At 32.7% G+C, this 17,433-nt stretch overlaps 1 protein-coding gene across 1 annotated transcript in view; it reads left to right on the plus strand.

Moving 5' to 3' along the window:
• Window positions 1–3,294, plus strand: part of LOC137238431 (membrane-associated transporter protein-like) — a 1,095,627-nt gene extending 1,092,333 nt beyond the window's left edge. Inside the window, exon 7 of the mRNA XM_067763405.1 lies at window positions 2,962–3,294. Within this exon, the coding sequence (XP_067619506.1) occupies window positions 2,962–3,192 (231 nt within the window). The 3' untranslated portion in view covers window positions 3,193–3,294. The remainder of the gene's footprint in view (window positions 1–2,961) is intronic.
• Window positions 3,295–17,433: the final 14,139 nt, after the last annotated feature.

Below are 17,433 nucleotides of genomic sequence, written 5' to 3' on the forward strand. Positions count from 1 at the left end.
ACTTTTCCGCGCACGTCCGTTCCGTTCAAAAATTACTACGATTATGAGCTATTTCGCCATACACGCACGAACAGTTCGCGCAAATGTTCGCCAAAAATTAAAATATTTTGATTTTGGCGAACATTTGCGCGAACTGGCAAACACCACCATACACGACAGAAAAGGTCGCAGAAACATGACATAACGGGAATGTTCGCGGAAATGTTCGTGTCGTGTATTTGCCCCTTTAGGTAGACGTTTATGTGATGTATACATACATACATATGTATATTCCCGAAGCACTCAATTGTTTAGAAGTATCACCCATAATAGACGACCCTCAGGTAGGCGTGCATACATAACATAAGTTGATGGGATAAGTGCACAACTCGTTAATTATGGGAAAACTCATATGACAAATAATGAAAGCTATTCAGTGCACAAGTTTCCCTTCTCTGGATTTTCACCATTTCAGGTATACTGTCTTTTTTGGGATCTAGTATTGTAGACTTGAATTGAGGACATTCCATTGTTTGGTCACTGCGCTTCATACGTGAGCGAGGGCATAGAGACCTTAAGTTGGCGGTTACAAAGAAAAACGTAAAATTTCGCAATGGTTTGTTTTTTATCTGAATCTATATGAAATTCCCTTTAATATGAATTTATTCGTTCAATGGAATTGGGCGGAATCAGGCAAGTTTTATTCTATTGAAAACGAAAAATTTTCTAAGCTTATCAAACTTTTAGTGGCTGTCTAAAACAAAAAAAAATAAAAGTTTACGTGGCTGAAATTTGGACTTTTGGCATCCTAAAAGTGAAAAAAGTTACACTGTGCATCGTGAATATCGACGTTATCATCAAAAGAAACATTATCACTTCCCATTGCCGTTCTGTATGTGGTCCAACTTTGTTTCAATTCAGACAATGGAAGATTGTCTCCTTCATCCCAGTCACTTGTAGTAGCATCCTGCATTAGTTCATCTTTGGCCAAACCGGCTTTCTAAAACAATTGCTGATTGTTTGTTGTTTAACATTGAGATTCCAGGTTTTATTTAGATCCCATTAAGTATGCATTATCAAACTTTTAGTGGCTGTCTAAAACAAAAAAAAATAAAAGTTTACGTGGCTGAAATTTGGACTTTTGGCATCCTAAAAGTGAAAAAAGTTACACTGTGCATCGTGAATATCGACGTTATCATCAAAAGAAACATTATCACTTCCCATTGCCGTTCTGTATGTGGTCCAACTTTGTTTCAATTCAGACAATGGAAGATTGTCTCCTTCATCCCAGTCACTTGTAGTAGCATCCTGCATTAGTTCATCTTTGGCCAAACCGGCTTTCTAAAACAATTGCTGATTGTTTGTTGTTTAACATTGAGATTCCAGGTTTTATTTAGATCCCATTAAGTATGCATTAAGTAAAGACACAGTCGTAGGTGTTGATTCTTCCATATTGGCCAACACTTTCATCATAATTCGTTTTCTATAATGTTGCTTTAGATTTTGTATAATCCCTTAGTCCATTGGTTGCAGAACAAATGTCAGATTAGGAGGAAAATATTCCAGTTTAATTTTTTTTTTAATTTGCTTGTACATTTTTAGGATGTGCGGGACAATTGTCAACAAACCAATATACATCATTATATTTTTCCTATTTTGGGCAACAAAGGTTTTATCTAGTTTTTTGAGCCAAATTTCATTTGTCCTCCACGCTTTTTTATTTAACTTATAGTCCACATCAAGTGATTTTATGCCCTTAAAATAACGTGGATTTTTGACTTGCCGATAACTAGCAATTTCAACTTTTCTGAACCACTCATATTACTTGCAACCATAACTGAAATTCTCTCTTTGCTGTTTTTTCCACCAAAGCATTTTTGACCTTAAAACTCTGTCTGATTAAATCTGGCAAAACATTTTTTTCCAATCATCGCCAGATTATAAATCGGCGGAAGTACTTTCACCACAAATCGACATTTGGGCGATATTATGCCTTTTTTTAAATTTATCTAGCCACCCTACACTAGCTGAAAAATCTTCGCAACCCAAAGCAATCGCAAATTCTTTACCTTTTTCTCTGACTAAGGTTCCCGAACAGTGGCGGATCCAGGCTGCTTTTTGAGGCGGGCGATTTCACTCAGTAATTGTTTCTCCCAATAGCTGATGTGTTTTGAACAAAGTTGACATCAAGATACTTTACACGTGAAAATGCAAGACAAAACAACAAGGGAAACGTATAGTAGACCGTTATTTTTTAGGGGTAAATTTATTAGTATTTTTTTACATTACACCCATCGCCCCCCTCAAATCCGCTACTGTTCCCGAAGGGGTAGATTTTTGTCACGTGCGGTAGTAGCCCACTTAAGCATAGCTTCATCAATATCATTATTTAAACAAGCTGTGATCCTTTTTCGTTTCGAATAGTCACCTTCTTTATCTGAAAGTTTGTTTTTATTTTTCAGAATGGTTGATAGCGTGTAAGGAGGAATCCCAAATTGTTGTGCAATGTCCTTTTTTTCTTTTCGTCCTTTTCAACCTCAGCGAATAATTAAAAATTTTCCTTAATCGTTAAACCCTTCACATTTCGCTTTGTGTCATTTTAGTCTCCCAATAATATGTATCACTAAAAATTCTTTGAAAATTTTCTCGACCGTTAGCAACAACTGATGCGTTCGACGCAAGTTTAAAAACTTAAAAATATATATGTACAAATTTTTATATGTCGCCCAGTAATTCCCCGAGATTATGCTAGGTGTTTCCCGGAAAAATTGCTTAGAAAAAAATATATTCATACCTAAGCAATGCGGGTACTCTCTGCTTAACAACAACTAACATTTGTCGGCTTATTATTGGGCTTGTAAACATAGCACAATGCAGTAACCTAATAATACTAGTTTAAGTACAGTAGAAATAGAAACCTAATATGTTAAATCAAGAGTATTTACTGTATAAATTCATCATATATATATAATTTTTTTATAGTTTGAGCTGGATCGGACTGGTTCACCAAAATTGGGTTCAATTGTACGTGGGTTGGGCACAGACATAGCAGTTGTTAGCAGCATGGTTTTTCTTGCGCAGTTCATCCTATCAATATGCATGGGTACCATAGTACGAATGTCCGGCACGACGACAGCGGTCGTAAGCACTGCAAGCTTTTTGAGCTTTTGTGGAGCAATAACAGCAACAAAAATCATGTATTTAGACTTGTAATTACTTTAAACTTTTTTATAATCTTGTTTACAGCATCTTTCAAAAATCAATAAAGCAAAACTCCAATTGCCAAAATAAAAAAAATAAAAACACCTTACAAAAGCCGAGATTAAATTTAACAGTTAATCAGAAAAGGTCGTCATTTTTTACGTATATGAACCGATTAACTTGGTCACTAAGAGATTTTCTCAGCGCAATACTAATTTTGGTGTTCTTTTAATATTCAACCGACACTCTATTTAACAGATAACCGGCCGATTCCCTTGGAATTGTTATCTTATATAACGCAAGAAAGTTATTCATACTGAAAGAAGAAATTCGTTAGCACCATATAGAAAAGATAGTATACTGGGTTCCATACCGGCAAATCTATCATTTTTTTTCCAAAATTCCATTCTTTATTTTAAATAAACCAATGCACTAATTTAATGTATGTCCATTCCCTATTGCAAATAAATTCACTAACTTAAATACAGATAACTTCATTGTGAATAGTATCAATCATTGATTGCCAATATCCCATTACTGAAATTTACGAAGTGTCAAAATTTAGTAGAATGCAAGGAAAAAAATTGATAGAAAATGAAGAAGGTATCCGCTTCCGGTAAAAGCAAGGCTTTTATACAGGTTTTCAGCTGAAGACGCTCTCTTTTTCCTGTTCAAGACTCAGCGGTAAGATCATAAACGTGATCCAATTTTTTTTAGTCGGTACGGATTTTTGCCAACAGTCGATACAGTTTTTAAAGTCGCGTTAATGTAAAGAAAAACTTTTCGAAAAGTCGCGTTGACCGTACACAAAAAAAAATTTTGTAAAATAATATAAAGAAAAGAAATCCGAGTACGAAAACATAAATGTAACTTTACACAATATTGTTGAGGTCGGGGAGCCAACCTTCATTTGGAACTGGAGAAGGGTATTGCAAGTTGCCCAGAGGACACGCATCCAACAGCTAAGTGGTCATGGGAATTGGATTCCTGGTTTTTTATAGCGGATTTTTATACGATTAGCAAACTATACAAAATAGACATATGTAGATAGCAAATTTAAGACAGAAATTTGCTCAGAAACCACTAGAGAAAAATAGAAAGAAAATTATTAGTTTGCAAAAATTAACTTGAAGGGAAATAGGAATAAAGAAAGACAAAGCAATGTAAGAAGTTTTTTTCTCTTAGAAAATATTTAATGTCCAAAAACTAACTAACTCTCATAGTATATGTACATATGTATAATAAACCTAGAGAAGAGGTACAGTTAGGCTCAAACTGAACTTCAAGTCGAGTTCAGCAGAAACTGAAAAATTTAGTATGTTCGGTAATGTAAAAATGTGCACATGCAGTGGAAAAGAAAAAAAAGAATTGAAATGACTACAAAAATTTAAAAAAGAAAGGGAAAAAAATGTAATAAGCAAAAATGCGGTTAATTAAAATTAAAGTTTAGATTAATTAAGTATTTGAAAGAAAAACAAAATCAAGTAAAGTACCGAGAAGTGTGAAATGTGAAAGAAGAAGAAAGCTTCTTACAAAGTGCATAAGGTATATACACGTGGGATATATGTAGCTATCAGAGCGCTTATACTACCCCCCATTCTTAAGGTTTTAATATTTTTTTTGAATTTTCACTAGAAAATGAATGCAGTCTAAAGAAAAAAGGGTTATCATAAAGATAAGAGAGTTTTTTTCTGTTATATATGCGTGTCGTTCATTCATTTATACATATATACCTACAACCATATATATATATAATTTCCCAAGCCGTTCATCGATGCTGCAACGAGGGAAGCGCTTCACTTCGGAACTAGTACATAACAACGTGAGTATTTAAAAATTATATAAAACAGTTTTGCTTTTTAAATTAATATCTAAATTGTGTTCATCAAAACAAGTATAGCAGAAAACAGTAACGTAAAACAAAAAAAAAATAAATTTTATTGCAAGAAAATACATTATTATATACATATATATACCCAGCAAAAACTGCCTAACGCATTCACGTATACAAATGCAAAGTCTTCAGCTGTCATCTCCTCTACAACAAAAAAGTTTGTTCTGGCTATGGCGGAACTATACAAGGTGGTAGCACGGCGACAGCTGATTCTTCTTTTTTAATATGATTTGATACATCAACTTCCGGCGCATTACGATTTTGACATTAGTCCATCGATATACAAAAACAAAGTACATGGAAGTTTTATTTATGTTTGTTGGTATGTCACCATGCTACCACCTTGTATGGTTCCGCCATGGTTGTGGCTGAATGTCAGAGAGGGAAGGCGAGATATCATTTTTGCATTATTGTCTATTGTATGCATTCCCACTCATTTCTTTTGCTTTGTGACAGATAGCACGCGTCAAAAAATATTAATAATATTCAATTTAATTAAAAGTTTAGTGCACGTCTAAATATATTAAATGGGTCTGACGAAACAATACTTGACTTATCGGCCTATAATAGATTTAATATACGTTTTAATATCATCAATAGTTGCCGATCTAATGTAAATTTTGGTGAATATACAATACAATTGAAAGCCGATATGTACTAGCCGCAGCTGCTGAAAATGTTGTTATTTGGAATTTGGGGTAAGTAAGAGGTGGACTGCAAATTATTTATGTAATTAAACTGAAACTGATTTTGCGTTTACTTTAGATTGGCTTTACGTGCATTGACGCTGCGATGAAATGGCATAGTGAGCGGTAGCCTTGATACGGAATTAATTGTGGTGGATATTGAAGAACAGGCGGGACGTCAACGTCTCATTGGTCATAATGCGCCCATAACGGACGCACATTTCTTACAACATTTTGCTGCAGAACAAAACATTATTGTTAGCTGTTCAAAGAACTATAAAGGACCCATATTTGGGATCCTGCGGGAACGTTCCGCACACACACTGCCACTAGTTTTCTTTTATTTAAAAGTTTCCTTTCTTTCCGTTTAGTTTTAATAATGAGAGGTTTATTTAATTTTCACAATATAGTTTTTATTCAACTTATAATTCGTTACACTTTGTTCTTTCTTCCCGTTAGGTCACTTAGATTTTTTTGTTTTCTTTTTATTTGTAAGACTAACTCGTGTAGTCAATTTGCCGGTTCACTTAAAACTAAAAACTGCCGCTAACGCAACTCTGCGGCTTTTCATATTTTCCTTACGCTGCTTAGCAACGAAATTAATTATGGTGTCGAAAAAAATCATGGCGTTGAGCAACGGCAGTTTCTGCCAATCAGAAACTCTCCGAGTTGCTCGACTCTAACAATTTTAGTGATGCCAAGTGCAACTGATGTATGGTTGCATCTTGCACATTTCTAAAGAGGGTTGCCATCCACAATTTATTTTAATGCAATTTACTATGGCTCTACATCATCCCCCTTTAGAAAAGAAGAATTTGGTGAGATTAGTAAATAATCTTGCCACATTCTTCTTTAGGCTTTAATATGTTGTTGTAATGTTATGAACGAAGGAGTTTGCTAGCATTAGGGTGTTCTAACCCGGGACTCATTCGTTCATCACAGTGCAACTTCTAAAAAGATGATTAAAAATGAAAAGAAAATTTTTAATAAATTGAAATATATAAAAGTTTGAAATATTTGTTTTAATGTTTGAAGTAAACCGGTGTTTTTTTTTTCTTCTTATTGTAAAATCTACCTAATTAAATGTATATTTATTTGTCACATTTTTTTTGCCTTCATTGGCGGATTTTTAAAATATATTTATATCTAAAGATGATTAGTAATAGGCTATTAAATTAATTAATTTTTTGTACTCGATTTTTGTGTACAATTTTGTCGTTTTCTTTACTTATCTCACAAATTGTTACATTTGGCCCATCAATATTCTTTACTATGTAGGGACCTTGATATATATTTTTATCTTTATTCCTAGGTTCTGTTTCTACTAATACTTTATCATTAATTTTAATTTCTAAAGGCTTAGCTGTTTTATCGTATAAGTCTTTATTTCTAATCTTATGCTTATTAATCAAATTTTTTGCCATTTTATGCGATGTTTGCATTCTAAACTTAAGCTCTTTTGCGTAGTTTTCTACGTTATAGATCGGATCAATTTGCTCTTTTTTCAGTTCATGTGGCATTGTAGTTTTTCTGCCAAATATTAATTCAAACGGAGTAAATTTATTATCAAAAACCGAACTACTTGTAGTATTGTGTAAAAATGTAAAGTATTTTAAATATGTATCCCAATCTGAATACGTTTCGTTTAGGTATGCACGCAAGTATTCGTTAAAGACTCTATGATTTCTTTCAACAGTACCAACAGTTTCGTGATGGTAGGCTGTTGAGAAATCATGATCAATCTTTAAAAGTTTTGTCAATTCCGAGAATAATTCGTTTTTATATTCCGTTCCTAAATCGGATCTAATAGCTTTCATTGTACCATATATTAATATAAAGGTTTCAAAGATAGCGCAAGCAATAGTTTTTGCTGATTTATCTGGTACAGCTACTGTTACCAGGTATTTAGAAAAGTCACAAATCATAGTAACAGCGAACTTGTTACCATATTTGGATTCCGGAAGTGGACCTATTGTATCGACAATTACTATGTCAAAGGGTTTGCAGGGCGTTGGAGTCAAAACAAGATTTTCCTTTGTTTTTGGTTTTGCTTTATTTAAAAGGCATTTATTGCAATTTTTAACAAATTTCGCAATGTCTCTTGTCATATTTTTCCAATAGTATTTTGTTCTTAATTTGGAATATAATCGTTTTATACCGCAATGACCGCCTAACAAAGGGTCCTCATGATAAATTGTCATAAGTTTTTGTTTTTGCTCTGTTTCTGTTACAGTCTCTACAGGGTCTGTTAATATTATTTGTAATGATTTTAAAATTTTATTACCGCTGATTTTAAAATTTGTAATTGAAAATTCTTTGAAAAATATATAATTTTTTGGCCGTTCTAACTGCTTAATATTGTGACTGCCGGCTGCTTTTTCAAGCCTCGAAAATAACTCATCTAAATTTGTTTTTCCGTTAGCATTCACAAAATTAAGTAAATTTAGTTTTTTATGTTTTAAATGCGCATAAATTTGTATATTAGAGATCTCATTATTTTTATTAAATTGTATAGTCGACTTTATTCGCGGTATCTTTTTTGAAAAATTGTATGAAAATTTGTCATAAACTTGTACTTTAGGCGTTTCGCAAAAAGTATCAGTAAAATTATCGCCTTTATTTTGTAATTCCTTTTGTTTGGTTTGTGATCGCGTTTGGATTGCTAAAACATGCTTTGTATATTCTTTTATTTCGTCTATACTAATGCGTGAAAGAGCATCAGCCACAACGTTGGATTTTCCTTTTATATATTCAATCGTAAATTTATATTCTGACAGTTCTAATCGAATTCTAGAAAGTTTAGACGAAGGGCCTTTCATGTTAAAAAGATAAACTAGTGGTCTATGATCGGATTTTACTGTGAAATTTGTACCGTAAACATATGGACGAAAATGCTTTATAGCGAAATATATTGCTAGGAGTTCTAATTCGATAATTGCTTTTTTCTGTTCTGCTTTATTAAAAGATTTTGACGCTAAACAAATTGGTAAATCGTTATCACCATGCTTTTGGCTTAATATAGCACCACACCCACTCTTAGAAGCATCTACTGTAATTATAAATTATTTTGTAAAGTCAGGGTATTGTAGTAGTTGGGGAGACATTAATGCTAGTTTTAGTTTTTCGAAAGCGTTTTCGCACGCTTCGTCCCAAACAAATTCAACTTTTTTCCTATTTAAACGATTTAAAGGCGCTGCTAGTGACGCAAAATTCGGTATAAATCGCCTGTAATAATTTGCAAATGCGACAAATCGCCTAACCGCATCTTTGTCTTTTGGCTTAGTATACCTTTTGATAGCGTCTATTTTTGAATCGTCTGGTAGCAAACCTTTTGACGTACATTTATGGCCTAGAAAAGTTACTTCGGAACGAAGGAAATTGCACTTGTTTGGATTCAGCTTTAAATTAAACTTTCTACAGGTTTCGAAAACTTTTTCTAAATTTTTAAGGTGGTGTGTCTCACTACAACCAATGACGATAACGTCATCAATGTACATAAAAGCCTGATTTGGCGAAATGCCTGAAAATGCTATTGACATCATACGAGAAAATGAGTTTGGTGCAATATTTAACCCGAAAGGTAAAACTTTCCAACGAAAAGCTCCTCGATCTGTACTGAAAGAAGTTACATCTCTAGATTTAGGGTGAAGGGGTATTTGGTGAAAACCAGAAAAAAGATCTAGAGTTGAAAAGTATTTGGCTCTGCCAAGATTGTCGAGTATGTCATCAACGCGTGCTAGTGGAAATTTTTCGGCTATAAGCTTTTTATTGACTGCTCTGAAATCTACGCAAATGCAATACGATTTTTTGCCTGTTGGATCTTTTTTCGGTACCAAAATTAAAGGACTGTTATAATTTGAAAAACCAGGTTCGATTAAATCATTCTGTAATAGGTTTTCGACTTGTTTATTGATTTCTTCGCGTTGTGTGTATGGCAAACGGTAATTTTTAATATAGACAGGGGTTTTGTCAGTTAATCTAAGTTTTTGTTCGTAGAAATTATTAAGCGTCATTAAGTCGGTTTTTAACGCAAAAATATCAGAATATTTCAAACATAAATCAAGTAATTTCTTTTTAGCGTAAGAAGGCATTTGTTTTGCCAAAATTGATTTAAGCTCTTCTATACGTTTTGAATCGATAGGTGTATCATTTATTCGATAGACATTGAAGTTTTTAATGTCTTCAGTTTGAATATTGAAATCTTTTACGTACTTGACCTCGTCGGTGGTGTTGATAACTTTTATTATTGGATTTTTTGTATCAACGATACATTTTGCTGTGAAAACACCGTTACAAAGTTCCTGAGTATCAACAAAAACTGAACTTGTCGAATTTTTCATACTAAAAACACGAAAAACTTCTTCTTGGTGGAATTACAAGAGTATTTGTTGAAGTGCTATGCAAAATTGAAATAATTACCTTTTCTGTCCCTTGTCTGAATGTAATTGTGTCATTAGCATAATTGATTATGCATTTGTTCGTTTTTAGAAAATCTTTCCCTATTATACCGTCCGAAGGAATATTAAAGTTGTCATTGACAACATGAAGAGTCAGAGCAAAAAATTTATTTGATGCGATTATACTTGTATTAACTGTTCCTAGTGTCGTTACCGTGTCTATTGTTACGCCTGTTATATTTATTACGTTACTATCGTCTACTTCTACATCGTTTGCCAAACTGGAAATTTTTATTAATGAAATGTCTGCCTGTGAATCTACTAGAAAAGAACATATTTTATGTGAATCGCTACAAGCGACTTCGACGAAATCGGAAAAATTTAAATTTAGACAATATATTGACTGAGAAGTATTTAGTCGAATTGCCCCTGCTCCCTCAGTGTTCGTGCCTGAGGGGCTCCGGCATTTAAAGAACGAACATTGGCTGAATTTCTAGAATTTGAACCCTGATTATTGGAATTTCTGTTATTTCCGGACCGATTATTATTGTTATTGTTGGAATTGCTATTGCCTCTATTGTAATTGCGATTATTGCCTCTGTTATAATTGTTATTTCGGAAATTTGTATTATTGTGTTGCCTATTTGCGTTATTGTCAAATCGAAAATTACTATTGTTGTTGTATCTGAAATTACTGTTACTCTAGAATTTCCACGGAAATTACTATATCTTATCGGATGTGACCGAAACGCTAACACTTGCCGCTCTTTAACTTCCTGTTCTCGCTCCATAATCATTTTCGCTACTACGTCCTTTGAATCTTTGAAGGTTGTTGACGCAAGGATTGATTTCACCATATCTGACCTACTATTTAATCTACAAACGCTAATGGTTTGTTCAACTGCTATCTCATGGGCTTTTGCCTTCGTCATACCTTCAATGATTAGACAGCGCTCTAACGAGTCAGAAAGCTCTTCTACCTGCTTTGAAAATTCTGAAAAATTGTTATTGGTTACTCTTAAGGCTGCAATTTTTCCCGCGACAACTTTCGAGTTGTCTGGCCTAATTTCACTACATAGCGCTTCTTTAATTTGGCTGACTGATTCTATATGCGTTGGTAGTGCTTCGCGAGCTTTGCCTTCGAGCTTGGATTTTAAAAATGCAATAAAAGTAGGAGTTAAATTTTCGTTAGAGAATACTTCCATTAATTCAACTTTATTTATAAATGAGCCAAGTGCTAACAGGTCTCCACTGTAGTTGTCTCGCATAATCGAGGCACAAGTATTAATAAAAGATTTTTTCTCCTCGATTGTGGCCATGGTTGTAACGTTAAGAACCGGAGTTAGAATAGAAAAACTAGAATTTGGAATTACAGGTTGATCAGCAAATCCTAAAAAGTCTGCACTCAGGGATAATTTATAATTATGTTCACTTGTTAAGATATCAGTTGACGATGCACTTCAAGATGAATCAGGATCTGAATTATTGGAATCTATATCTTGCTCTGAGTTTTCGGAATCTAAATTTTGCTCTGAATTTTTGGAACTTGAACTCGGATGGGAATCTTTAGAAACAACCTTCCCGCTTCTTAGGTCCATACGCGTTGAAACGAACAGACAAAATATTAAAATTTTTGTGGCAAGATATGTGGGATTTGTTTATGAAGATTGAATAGAAATTGAATTTAAAGGAAATTAAGTTGGAACGGGTTGAGTTGAGCTCAAAAGAAAATTATGAAAGTATTCTTAAAGGGAATTTATGAAAATATTTTAAATGAAATTTGTGAAAGTATGTATTTTTGAAAGCTTTTAGATTTTAGTTATAATTATACAATTGGTTAGCGAATACTTATAGCAAAAAAACTTTAGTTAGTGAATTTTATTGAAATACTAATGTTAGTGATTAGTTAATGAAAATAAAGATTAAAAAATATTTACTTTACGCTTTTGTTGTCCGCAAATCAAAATCCAATTATTGGAATTAGCTGAAAAATTTTCATGCAAAACGGAAGTGGGGATTGGAATTCACATGCAATTTAAAAGATGTTGAATATGTTTATTGAAATGTAAGGATTTTTAATTGTACAGAAAGTGAAAAAAATTTTGAATCTGAAATGTATGGCAAAATTATAATTTTATTTGAATTTAAATGCAAAGATTATAGAATGGCAATTATTTTTGTACAGGCTTTAAACGGACACACCGCTTTTATCAAAATTGTCTTGTTTTTTTTATAGATACGGGCGCACCGCATCTTTCCAAAATTGTATTATAAATGTCCACGGACGCACCGGGGTTTAAAAAAATTTATATCATATTTTTACGCGGGCGCACCGTTTACGAAAAGTAAACAACATTTTTTTTTTTTTTTTTTTGTTTCTAATTTTTTGATGGAGCCCACTGTAGGGCAGAGTGGGACTAAAACTAGAAGCAATTAATAAAAAATGTTTTTCTGTTTTTGTCCGACCCTGTCCCACAGTGCCTACCTGAAACCTTACGCATATACCTATGTATGTGTATTTTACTAAATTTGATGGATGTATTGTATGTATGTATTTATTAATCAAAATAAATTTTTTTTTCTCTTTTTTTTTTAGTTAATATAATAGAAAATGGTATGAAAATTGGATTTGTAACGTATTGAAAAAAGTAGTTTTAAGTAGTTTTTATAAAATGAGTTTAAATAGTATAAAAGTGAGTATAATAATTAAGAAAAAATTCTATACCAAATGCCTCTGCGTTTTACCGTTTGCTGTTTTTCTGCTGCGTTTGGTATACTGCTGCTGCGCTTGCTGTTCTGCTGCTGCCACCTGGTATTCTGCCGCTGCACTTGCTGTTCCTGATGGCGTCACTAGCCTTCTGCTATTCGGTTTTTCGATGTATGGTGGTTTGCCGTTATGACGGTGGCGTGGCTAGTGCCGCTTTTCCACTAGTTTTTTGGTACAGTTTCAATTTTTTGATTTTATATTTCAAAATTTCATTTTTTCCAGTTTTTTCTAATTTCTTTTATTATTTCTGCTGCCGATTAGTTTGTTGTTTTATAAGCTTTGAATTTTCGTATTATTTCCGATTTTTATTAAGTCTTGGTATTACGTGTATATGTATATTTTTCCAACCGATTTTTTTTCTACCACTAGCCACGACCAACGAAAAATCCACCACCACTGCCTTATTTGTTGATTTCGTAAAGTTTTTTTCTCTTACAGTTTCAAATTGTGGGTTTTTGTTAATTTTTACATATTTTTGGTTTTTAATGATTTTAAATTTTTTTGTAAATTTTCCTCAGTTTTATATATTTTTGTTTGTAATGATTTTAAGTATTATAATTTTGTGAAAAGGTTTTTGAAATTTTTGTATTTTTTTTGTAGATTTTCCAAATTTTTAAAATTTTTTTTGTAGTGGTTTTTAATCTTTTGTACTTTTTTTGCAATTTTTGATTTTATATATTTGTAGAATTTTAAACTTGTATTTCATGTAGATTTTTTAAATTTTTTTGTATCTTTTTTTCAAATTTTTATATTTTTTTTGTATTAGTTTTTAATGTTTTATATTTTTTTTGTAAGAATTTTTAAATGTTTTGTATTTTTTGTAAATGGTTTTAAATTTTTGTGGTTTTTTTTTTGTAGATTTTTGATGTTTTTTTTTAATTTTTTTTTGTAGATTTTTTTTTTGTAGTAGGTTTTTAACTTTTATATTTTTTGTAATTTTTTTTGTAGATTATTCATTTTTCCATTATTTTTTTAAATTTTGTGCAGGGCTTTTCTTTTTTACTTTGAGCACCCACGCCTGTTGGGAGGCTTGCCTCCTTTCGGCCACACACCATTTTTACAGGGCTTCGGCCCACGGTCGCCATATAAAGGACCCATATTTGGGATCCTGCGGGAACGTTCCGCACACACACTGCCACTAGTTTTCTTTTATTTAAAAGTTTCCTTTCTTTCCGTTTAGTTTTAATAATGAGAGGTTTATTTAATTTTCACAATATAGTTTTATTCAACTTATAATTCGTTACACTTTGTTCTTTCTTCCCGTTAGGTCACTTAGATTTTTTTGTTTTCTTTTTATTTGTAAGACTAACTCGTGTAGTCAATTTGCCGGTTCACTTCAAACTAAAAACTGCCGCTAACGCAACTCTGCGGCTTGGCATATTTTCCTTACGTTGCTTAGCAACGAAATTAATTATGGCGTCGAAATAAATCATGGCGTTGAGCAACGGCAGTTTCAGCCAATCAGAAACTCTCCGAGTTGCTCGACTCTAACAATTTTTTGCACATTTCTAAAGAGGGTTGCCATCTACAATTTATTTTAATGCAATTTACTATGGCACTACAGAACACTCAGATAAAATTTTGGAACTTAGAAACGCAAACTTCAAAACTATTGTAGACAACCAACAGAATTTTGGGCATTAGCATTGGTGGATAAATTTATGATTGCCGGTTGATAAATTTTAAACTTATTTAATTTTAACATAATATTAAATTTTGTGTTATTTTTTAATTCATTTTAATAAAAATTTTATTAAAAAAAGTTTAGTGTTATTTTGTTCGTTATAGATGCGTTAGGACTATGGGATAAATACAACAGCTAGATAATATGATATTTATGCAATAACGCTAACGCATAGATTTATGACATTCGTTGCTGTATAAATCATGTTATATATGGCATATGAATAGCATATTGAAAAGAGAAAAATATATGAAAGCTTAATAGCAGAATTTAGTGAATATAAAAGAGAAGGCTGCTCACATGTATAGAAAAATATACGTGAGGATTTGTCACTCTGTCTTAACAAACTGATGTAAACTTTTTGAATTTCTCACGCATAGTTTTTGTAGCACTATGGATAATTTAATGCATTATATAACAAGTAGCGTTCTAACTGGGTATGTTGCCTGCATACATATATGTTTGCAGTTTTACAAGCTTATATACTTGTTTTATTAACATTATTTAATGAAAAAAATTTTGGTTGTAAAATATTGCCACGATTGAAAATCAATTTTTTTTTGCACCATATAATACATAACTTTCTGTATGCGCATGAACATACACATGTACATAGTTACATAAGCAAGTGTCTTTTAACCACCGCTCTGAATAGCATAAGCTAGAGCGAGCGAAGAGTAGCTTAAATTGTAGGGGAGAGCCTTTTCTTTTGGCAATATGCATTTTGCGAGCGAAGAGTAGCTTAAATTGTAGGGGAGAGCCTTTTCTTTTGGCAATATGCATTTGGCTTCCTCTCTCTAATTCCGAAAATTCATTTTAATAACTTTTGTTTGTGTTGATTTGAAGTTTCTACTTCTTTCATATTGAGGTAAAATTAGAAGTCAGGTATAACAACAAAAACATATGCATGTAGATATAAGGTCAATTACACTTTTTGAATATATGTACGTTACCTGTGGAAATAAACGAATTTTTGTATTGATCAGAGGAAAATGATCGTTTAAGTTTTTTTCTATCTCTGTCTGAACCCGAAGGTAACGTAAGTTGTAGTAAGGCGGGGCTTTCACCCATTTTTAAAATTTCCCCACAGAAATGTAAGCCAAGGATAAGGAGGGCAAAGGGGCAGTTTCACCATCTAAAGCTGCCAGGATTGTAAATGGTAAGGATCTGTAGCAGTGATGATAATCATGGTACATTTGTACTTTTTTTTGGTACATTTCGCTTCCCGAAAGTACGTTGGTACTACATTGACATATTTGGTACATTTTTGTAAAACACCGCCCTACACTTAAAGTCATTGGCAAAGCAGCTCTGAATGTACAAAAAAATTTAAAATGTTTCGAAGAAAATATATAGATAGTTAAATTGTTTTGTTGCCGAGCACAATTTGCCATTTGCAATTATGGATCATTTAAATATGCTTATGAAAAATAGCATAACTGGCTCTAAAATTGTGAACAAATTTTACATCAACAAAATTAAAGCACAGAAAATAATAACTGAAATAACAGGCCCACAAAATTATAAATCCGTAATTGCATTTTGTCAGAAGAATTATTACTCTCTAATAATAGATGAAACGACTGATATATGTATATCAAAAAATTTGGCAGTTTCGATTCGAATTTTTTATAAAAAGTACATTGATACATTTTTAGATTTCATACCATTGACCGATAGTAGCACGGAGGGTATTTTTAATGCCATTATTCAATTTTTGAAAGACAATTCAATACCACTTGAAAAAATGATTGGTTTCACTGCCGACATTGCTCGGTTATGATGGGAGCAAAACGCGGAGTGCAAGCAAGGCTGAACAAAGTTGTTCCACATCTGCATGTTAATGGATGCCTTTGTCACATTTTAAATCTAGCTTCAATGGCCGCTTGTAATGTATTTCCCAACAAAATTGATACATTTTTAAAAGAAGTAAACTATCATTTTTGGATAAACTCCTGTTAGGACGGCAGACTTTCAGAGTTTTCAAGAACATTTCGGTACAGAAATGCATGTTATACTAAAGTACGCCCCCACAAGGTGTCTTTCTGGACAAGCAGTCATAGATACAATTCTTGAGCAATGGGATACCCCCAGGTATTATTTAAAACTTTGCGTATTTGAAAATTCCGAAAATTCATTTTAATAACTTTTGTTTGTCTTGATTTGAAGTTTCTACTTCTTTGATATTGAGGTAATCATATGTAAAATTAGAAGTCAAGTATAACAACAAAAACATATGCATGTAGATATAAGGTCAATCACACTTTTTGAATATATGTACGTTATCTGTGGAAATAAACGAATTTTTGTATTGATCAGAGGAAAATGATCGTTTAAGTTTTTTTCTATCTCTGTCTGAACCCGAAGGTAACGTAAGTTGTAGGAAGGCGGGGCTTTCACCCATTTTTAAAATTTCCCCACAGAAATGTAAGCCAAGGATAGGGAGGGCAAAGGGGCAGTTTCACCATCTAAAGCTGCCAGGATTGTAAATGGTAAGGATCTGAACAAGTGATGATAATCATGGTACATTTGTACTTTTTTTGGTACATTTCGCTTCCCGAAAGTACGTTGGTACTACATTGACATATTTGGTACATTTTTGTAAAACACCGCCCTACACTTCAAGTCATTTGCAAAGCAGCTCTGAATATACAAAAAAATTTAAAATGTTTCGAAGAAAATATATAGATAGTTAAGTTGTTTTGTTGCCGAGCACAATTTGCCATTTGCAATTATGGATCATTTAAATATGCTTATGAAAAATAGCATAACTGGCTCTAAAATTGTGAACAAATTTTACATCAACAAAATTAAAGCACAGAAAA

Source organism: Eurosta solidaginis, chromosome 1 (assembly GCF_040869045.1).
Source record: "Eurosta solidaginis isolate ZX-2024a chromosome 1, ASM4086904v1, whole genome shotgun sequence".
Lineage (NCBI taxonomy): Eukaryota > Metazoa > Arthropoda > Insecta > Diptera > Tephritidae > Eurosta > Eurosta solidaginis.